This window comes from Myodes glareolus, chromosome 5 (genome assembly GCF_982192425.1).
Source record: "Myodes glareolus chromosome 5, mMyoGla1.1, whole genome shotgun sequence".
Lineage (NCBI taxonomy): Eukaryota > Metazoa > Chordata > Mammalia > Rodentia > Cricetidae > Myodes > Myodes glareolus.
The window spans coordinates 34280480-34289342 of NC_142030.1; the positions used below are offsets into that span (position 1 = coordinate 34280480).

At 46.6% G+C, this 8863-nt stretch overlaps 1 protein-coding gene across 8 annotated transcripts in view; it reads right to left on the reverse strand.

Annotated features, from left to right (window-relative positions):
- Nucleotides 1–8863, reverse strand: part of Wdfy4 (WDFY family member 4) — a 236893-nt gene that overhangs the window by 26773 nt on the left and 201257 nt on the right. For all 8 annotated transcript variants that reach the window (XM_087906241.1, XM_087906246.1, XM_087906242.1 and 5 more), the window contains 4 exons: nucleotides 7708–7750; nucleotides 6679–6798; nucleotides 3843–3960; nucleotides 2825–2934 (listed from right to left, as the gene is read on the reverse strand). In XM_087906241.1, coding sequence (XP_087762367.1) covers nucleotides 2825–2934; nucleotides 3843–3960; nucleotides 6679–6798; nucleotides 7708–7750 — 391 coding nt within the window. The remainder of the gene's footprint in view (nucleotides 1–2824; nucleotides 2935–3842; nucleotides 3961–6678; nucleotides 6799–7707; nucleotides 7751–8863) is intronic.

Here is an 8863-nt window from a genome sequence, read left to right on the forward strand (position 1 = left end):
TCCCTGCAGTGAGCTCAGCTGGCTGGCTCAGGCTGCACTACCTGACAGCTTTCCACATTTCCACAGCTCTGCCTCTGGATGGGATCCTTGGGTGCAGGATTTCAGGGGAGGGTTTCATGGGAAGGGAGACAAAGCACTCAAAGATCTCAGCACTGTCCCAGTGGTGCCGACGAGGGACTCTGACTTTGAAATTCTGCAACCAGGATCCCAGCACTGGCTAATCTCCAGCTCCTCCAGGACTGCCGGATGAAACAACACAGGCGACCCAGATAACTTAACTTTCAGAGAAGCAGCAGATAACTTTGCAGTGTGTCCTTGCTTAAGTGGAAGTCGCTGACTATCCAGAAGCAGACTTGGTTAGGTATCTGCTTCTCATTTGTGAAACCTGCCAATCCTAGGCTGGCAAGGTAGTGGCTTGTTAGCTTATGGATGGGTTCTGAGTTAGCTGGGTTTTTTTTGTTTGTTTGTTTGTTTTTAGTTCAGATAATTGATTTGTTCCATGGAGGCTTTCATTTGTAGTTAGCACAGATCTGTGCATTTTGATGCTCATTGTCCCTTTTCTTTATTGGTCTTTGATGACGACATTTTTAGTCTTAGCAATTGTTACATATGGCGCCAACGTGGATAACTGAATCCACAGAAAGCTTGAGAAAGTTTGGGAAAGAATAGAGTGAAGCATGTTTTCTTGGTGGCAGCAATTTCTCGGGTCTGCTCTGCTTGCTAGAGGCAAGCAATGTTCTCATTTAAGAGAGGCTTCCTGACTCAGCCTTAACTGCAAAACCTTGCAGCTCATTAAGAGGTCCTGCCACGAAACACTTAAATGCTGTTGGTGAAAAGCTGAACACATGCTTTTCGGTTTTCAGTCGTAGCAGGAAAAAAGCTGTGCTGTTTTAAAATGCCGGCTTTCTGGGCTGTCCTGCCAGAGCAAACTCTGACTCTTTCAGGCAGGCAGTCCGACTGAGTGTGGTCTGTGAGCAGAATGCTGCAGCTTGCTTGCTGGCAAGGACCTTGAAACGCCATAGAGTTGTGGCAGTGAACACAGCTCTGGCTGGTACCTCAGCCTTGAGGCTGAAAAGCTAAGGAATGAGCTGGATCTAGCCGTCAAAGCCACGGCTCTCCATATTGCTTAGTAAATTAATGGCTCATGTGGTCAGAAAAAGAAAAATATACAGTAAAGAGAGATTCAAAGAGGAAGAAAACCTCTAAATGGTTTACAGTGTGTATATGCAGGCTAAAAGTTAAAGTTCTTAAAGTTAAAAGGAAAGAAAGAGAGTAGTTGGGTGTGGTGGTACACACCTTTAATCCCAATGCCTGGGAGGCAGAGGCATATTGACCTCTGTGACTTCAAGGGGTAGAGGTAGATTGACCTCTGTGACCTCAAGGTGTGGTAGTACACGCCTTTAATCCCAATGCCTGGGAGGCAGAGACAGATCTCTGTGAGTTCAAGGTGTGGTAGCATGCACCTTTAATCCCAGCACTGGGGAGGCAGAGACAGGAGGATCTCTGTGAGTTCAAAGACAGCCTGGTCTACAGTGTTATTCCAGGACAAAGATATACAAAGATCCTGTCTCAAAAAGTAAAAGTAAAAATAAAAGAAATAGAGGTTAAAATAAAGCCACATAAGGATGGAAAATGCACAGAAAATCTTCATACTGTATGCTTTTATGCTCTCTTTAAATTGTTTGATTGCTGAGGAAGGAGCAACAACTGCTAAAAGACTTTTGTTTATAAATGCTGCTGAACTAACCCAAGATAGGAATTTTGAAAATACCTTGGCTTCAAAACTGAAGTCAAAAGGTATGTTACTTTGGAGAAGAGATTTTGCTTTTGTTTCCACAGAAAACGAGAGACTCTGGATTTATTCAGAGTTAAGAATAATCACCTTTGACCAAGGGAGGCCACCTGAAAAATCTCCGATAGGAGCAGATGGCCCAGATGACAGAGGTCTACATCCAGAACTGATCCAAGACTGCTGCCTGAGATGATTGAGACTCACAGGATACTCCAGTCATGACTTGATTATAACTCTAAATTTTCTTTAGGTCCCCTTAAGACTATCAGCGCCCCCAACCAGCAGGAAGTAGCCTGAAATACTACGCCCACATTCCCAACAAATGGATTATGGGTATTTTCCTTTGTTTAAAAAAAAAAGAGGGAAATGGTGCGGGAGAATTATCTGTATTCTGTTAATCATATTTTAATAAAACGCTGATTGGCCAGGCAGGCAGTATAGGCGGGAAAGCCAGACAGGAAGTAGGGGTGGAGCAAAGAGACTGGGAGTATTCTGGAAGCAGAAGCTCTCTCTCAGCCACTCCTGCGCAGACCACCGAAGAGGCAACATGTAAGTTGTCACGCTGAGAAAGGTACGGAGCCATGTGCTAACATAGATAAGGATAATGGGGTAACATAAGTTATAAGAGCTAATAAGTAGCCTGACCTAATGGGCCAATCAGTTTATAACCTGATGTAGACTCCATGTGATTTTCCTTGGGACTTGCTGGCTTGTTGGGGTACTGGGCGGGACAGAAACCCCAACAAGCTGGCCCTCGTGTTACAATTTTTACTTTTCTTTTTCACTGTATCTTATTTGTATTACATTTTCACATTTTTTTCATAAGAAATTTTCTTATTCCCTCCTCTTTGGGGGTATTTCTTTTAACCAATTAGGCAGAGGTGCAAGTATTGAGAATAAAAAGCAATCTTCCTACAAGTGTAGGCGCCAAGTTAAGGTTCGGGTTTTCAGAGAGGAGGCGCCCTCCTTACCCAAGCCTGAGACTCTGTGTGTACATGCCCTTGCATCCAGGAAGAAACGACAGTAACTTACCTGTAAGGAGCAGAAGGCCTGCGTGAAGGGTGGCATCCGGACCAAGTAGGAAGCAACAATGATGGCTGAGGAGTAGTGGGTGTAGTAATGGCACTGGACAGTCATGTCGCCTACAACAACAACAAAAAAAAACACGCCTGAGGGTGGCTGCCCACCCGGAAGCAGCAGACAGACTTCCTTGTGCTTGAGAGGAGCATTTTAAAGTGCATTTATTGAAATTCAGGAGGCAAGCAGACGTAAGGAAAAGCACAGAGGTACTAACAGCTTGGACGGCACACAAATATGCAAGGATTGTACAGGTGAGGTATGGATTGCAAAGTCCGAGGACTGGGCTCTAGAGCCGGTCAGTAGTGGACTCTATCACTGAAAGGTGGTCAAGTTGCTTAAACTCAGAGATTCTTTTCTCTGTGCTTTGGGAAGGACTGTGCCAGACAGAAACACTAGATGAGTGCAGTCCCTCTAACTTCCCACACCAGATGTGAAGTTGCCAGCTCTCAGCATATTTTTCCCATCCAGGATGGCCATAAAAATCACGCAGGCTGTGCCTTACTACACACTTTTTAAAAAAGATTTCTTCTTAGTTTATGCTTATGGATGTTTTGCTTTCGTTGAAGTGAATCACATCCATGCACTGCACACAGGGGCCAGAAGAGGGCATTGGATCCCCTGGAACTGGAGTTACAGATGGCTAGACATAGCCTTGTGGGTGCTGGGAACCAAACTGGAATTCTCTGCAAGAACAGGAAGTGCTCTTAACTGGTGAGCCATCTCTCCAGTCCCCTTAGTTAACAAGATCTTCCAGGTGATTCTCTCGTGCAATCATAATGCTAACGGCCGGATTCAAGAATTCTTCATAAACATAATCACTGGTGGACTGCACAACAGACCAAGTTACTGATCTTTTCAAGAGGTTGAGAAGAACAGCACTGCACACACCTATGTATACCTGTGCACATTCACACACACACACACACACACACACACACACTCAGCCAAAATTAAGCAGGTATGTACCCACCTTCAATCTTTTCAACTTCTTTAAACCTCTGGGTAAATTTCAACTTCCTTTCCTTGGTCTGAGCCCCCATTGGCTTCGAAAGATCCCGGAAAGTCTTGGGATTTGTCAAGTTCAACATCTAGAAGGCAGACAGGCAGCTGAGTTAACTCCCCCAGGCCCCTGGAGCCCCAGGAGCCACGCTCTTTAGTTTTATGGCTCCCTTTATTGGTTTATTGTCATTTGGTCTGAACCCCTGTGGTGATTAGCTAGCTACCTGGAGTTTTATGGCCCTGAAGCCAGTGATCCACAAAGACTTAATAGGGCAGAGATGGGAAGTGAGAGGAGGGAAGATGGGTTCAAGTCGATTCAAGCCGAGCCTGTTCCTAGATGACCCAAATCAGAATGTGACCACCAGGCTCTGAAAGAGACTTTCAAAAGAATTCCCATTGCCTGTAAGACTTTTAACTGTTGCCATTACTAAATAGTTTGCTGTAATAGTTCAGGGGCCTGCTTTGAGTCAAACTGATTTTATAGGAAGTTAGAGGTCATGGGACTGGTGGGGGAGGAGGGAGATGAAGGGAACATGTTGACTTTTTTTAGGTCTACTATCTTTTGGACAATTAAGGTGTGTAATGCTGTCCCTGCTCCTTGTAGAACCCAGCCATGACAAGCTCAATAGAGGCTCGAGTCTCAGTAGTTTACCCTTAGAAAATACCTGGTTCCAAGAAAGATCACAAACTGAGACCACCCAGGCACCACCTAGGAACAGACCATCCAAAGGAAACTCTTAATGTTCCAACCATTGCAGACAGGATCACCTGCCAGCACACACCCATCGCTTTTCACCAGGACACCCCTAGACAAATGTCAGCCAATTAGGGGTCCTGAATCTTAGAAACCCCTCATCCCTACCTTTGCTATTATAAAAACCCAACCCCAATTGAGTTCGGGGCTCTCCTACCATTCCAATACGTTGGACACACGGGGAGTCCAAATTTGCAAACCTGTGTAAGAATAAAGGCTCTTTGCTTTTACATACAGGCCTTGGTTTCGTAGTTGTTTTGGGGGGACTCTGAGATCTGGGCATAACACTCCTGACCTTGAGAATTCACCTCAGTGGGGATGGGAAGGACTTCGGTGTCTTCAGAGACTTGCTCTGCATGTTGGGGGACAGTGGGGACACTAAGTATCCCTGAATTTAGACATTCTCTGTGAGAGGGGGGGTGTTTCTTCACAAATCTCTTTTCACAGTCCTTTGATCAAGGGACGAGCTGTCACAACCTCAAACGCAGGCAGAAAGCAGTCCCGGACAAAAGGAATGCAGCCCCTTCTCAGTGTCCGGGTAGTGATTCACAGCTGCCAGAGCTCCACTTTCCCCTGAGTTCCCAGATGGTCAGGAGAAATCCCCCAAGTGTGTGTGTGAGTGTGTGTGAGTGTGTATCTGAGTGTGTGTGTGAATGTGGACATCTGTGGGTATATGAGTGTGTGTGTGTGAGTGAGTGCAAGCATGTGTGTGTGTGTGTGTGTGTCATGTTGCATGTATGTGGTGTAGGCTTGCAAGTTTCCAGGTGCCCATGCCCACATGTGTGAACATGGAGGGTAAAAGAAGGTCCTCACTGAACCAGAGGTTCACGGCTCTAGCAAAGATGGCTAGCTAACAGGCTACTGAAATTCCCACCTCTGGGATTATAGGACACCCAGCCATGCCTAGCTTTGTACATGGGTGCTAAGGTTCAAACTCAGACGCCCATGCTTGTGCAGAGAGTGCTCTGATCCACTGAGCTATCTCCATGGCCCCCCCAAATTTCCCAATTTTTAAACACAGGAAAATAATCACAATTTTAAGCGCCAGGTATGTATTAAACAGCGAATGTTTACAAACGCTGCTTTGCAAGCATGGTTTGATCCTTGAATTTTGAAGGTTCCTACGTATAAGGTCTTGGCTTCAGGTAGACCATTAGTGTGAGAAAAAACAAGGGGTGGCCCAGCGAGAGGACGTTGCTGCATTCAGTGTCTGAAATGGAGATGGGAAGCCACAGAAGGCAAAGGTTTCCATCCTCCAAACCCGAGGCTCTTTCACATAAACATCCATAGGCAGAATTGGTCAGGGCGGGTCAGGCTGCTCCAACCCACTACTCACGAACTTTTGATTTTTAACACACTCAACACATCCCCTGATAAACATTCCCTGATACTGGGCCCCAAGTATAAGGGCCCAGACCTACTTCACGACCAGGTTACATATATACATACATACACACACACACACACACACACACACACACACACACACACACCCCTCAAATCTTGCTGTAAGGTTTTCCCCCTCCTGACTCCTGCGTGCTGAGATCCAAAAATGGAGGCCAAGAGAGACAAGTAGTCTGATCTTGCCATGAGCCTCCCTGGCCATGTCATGTCTTTATTCAGGCGTTGGGGTGGAGCTCAGATTCCACGGCTATACTAGGCAGAATGGGTTACTGTCTTTTCCTTTTCATCTCTCTGCCTCAGACCCCTTTTCTCTCTCTTTACCCATTGATTCTAGGAAGGAAGCCCACGAAGAGGTTCTCTGTGAATGCAGCATCTTCCATGCTGATCCAGCAGATAGACTACAGTTTCCTTAAGAGGTGACAGGAAGCCCTCTGAGGCTCATGTCATCCATGTGCTGATTAACATAATCCCAGTCGTGGTGATAATCTCACTGGATCTGTGGCAGGAACCCAGGTAAAGATCGCAACGGCTTCAGGAGAGCCTAGCAGCTTTGAGGCCCAGAGAACTGAAGCTCACGATAAGGCTGTGTGCTCATGATAGGGACAGGAAGTCCCTGAAGCCCTGGGGCCTATCCTAGAGAATACTTTACCTCTGAGGTGTAGTCAGCAAGGACCCAGGGAAACACAGGATACTGCATGTAGTCATTGTAGGTCCTTCCAGCCAGGGTGTTGAGGTACATGAGGTATTCAAAATTGCTGAGCTCCCTTTTCTGTCAGAAGAGACAAAGGGGGACAAGTCTAACACATCTGATAGCCATCTGAGGCTATGGGGACCTCACCCTGACCCCCAACAGGAAGCCTAGACTGCAGGAGAACAAGCAGGTGGCACCTAAGTTCTTTGTCCACATCTTCTACAGGAGCCATCACCATGGCAGGCTAGCACCCACTGAGCTGAGTGTGAAGGGAAGCGAGCATATTTAGGAAGCTATACTAGCCAAAGAAGTAGTAGACCAGCAATCCAAAGCCAAGTGGGACATCAAATGCTGACCGAATGCCAGCACAAATGCTGGCTGTGAACTCATTGCTGATCCTCTCACCGTTAGAAAAATGAGCTAAAAGACGGTAGCTACAAAGAAAGGAGTCCTCACTGGTCCGCCTCTGATGCTCTGGGAAGGGCTTTCCTTGTTGTCTTCATCAGGGTAACACTCAGGGCTCTCTGGCTTAAGCTGAACGTGCACAGACAGAGGTACGGACTCCGTGTGGAAGGATGTGCAGGACTGACCTCTTTGGGGTCTCTTCTGCACTGAGAGCTCCAGACTGTGACTCATTCGTGCTGGAGCCATGCATGTCTTCCTAAGAAGTGACTTGCATGACACCCTCCTCTCCCCAGCATGAGCATGTGTGCACATTTGCAAGGAAGGGAGGATGGATACACATAGAGGCTCCTATACATCCTCCACTTCCTACTCCAGTGCGCAGAGGCTAATCTTCCATCCCTGAGATCTTGTCAGAGAAAGATCTGGAACTTAGCACATTTAAAGCACAAACTTCCTCTGAAATACATGGCACAGATCCTCTTAACAGATCTGGGTCGTTTCTGCTTATATCCTGCAAGTCCCACCACCACCACCACCACCACCACCACCACCACCACCACCACCACCAGGGAATGACTATACCTGCCATTTCTGCAGCATGGTCCTATCGAAGCCCGGGTGTCTCCTGTGGTACAGAAAAACACAGTGTGATCAAATGTCCTAAGACATGACCTTGAATATGGGAGATAGGGCTTCCTGGGGATTTGGGAGGCCAGGGTATTCTGGAAATCCCCAGTCTTCCACAAACATGTGACAGCTTTCAGAGGCCAGCACAGATCAATCATTTTCTGGGCTCATCTTGCTTACCCTGCCGACTGAGGTTAGTATTTTACAGCCACCATCATTATACACAGTACACACATTCTAGAACATACTGTTATCAAGTGTAACCCAACATGTCTCCAGACCTCACTCACTGTCCCTCCTGGTTCTCACGGCTCCATATGACGTAGTCTCCCTGGCCCCACACATTTTCTTAGATGGCAAATATAAATATGCATGCAACTCAGGAAAAAAAAATGTGAACATCATGAGGGAAACTATACAACATAGGTCTTCAAGCTACTGTTTGAACCTAACAAGCTTAATTAACAACTTGTACTCGTGTTGGCACAGAAAGCGTTTCCCACGCATATGTCCATATGCTTGTGTATCTTGTGTTTAATTGATCAGACATGGGCTCAGGTTACATGCACAAGTTCCCCCACCTCACATGTTCAACGAGGCTCCTAGAGACACACTCACGCTGCCCTGGGTTTGTGTTGCAGCCTCAGGACTGTGCCACATGAGTGGGTTTCTAGCTGTGGCACTAACAGGTAAGGAATATTTTGTCCTTTGTCACACATTGTCAAACCCTTCTCTCACACTTCTGCAGCTAAGACATACAGAGCCAAGGAAGGCAAGAACAGTGGTTGGCCCAGCTCAAAGTGGATTGAAAAGTGCATCAAAACACGATGTTGGGAGGGGTGTGGGAAAGGAGCCCTGTCCCTTGTCACTCACCAAGACTTGTAAAGCTCAATTCTTCAGCCTCATTGCTGTCCCTTCCTTCCTTTGCCACCTGTTTGTCTCCATGCCATAGCCATGAGAGTTCTATTCCACCCTCAAGATCAATTCTCGGCTCAAGATACTCCACGAAGCCCAAACCACATCACATCTCCTCAGACTGCCCATATTTTTATGAACTGCTCATAAATGCCAACACCCACAATGCTACCTGCCATGCTAGGCCTTCCAGGAC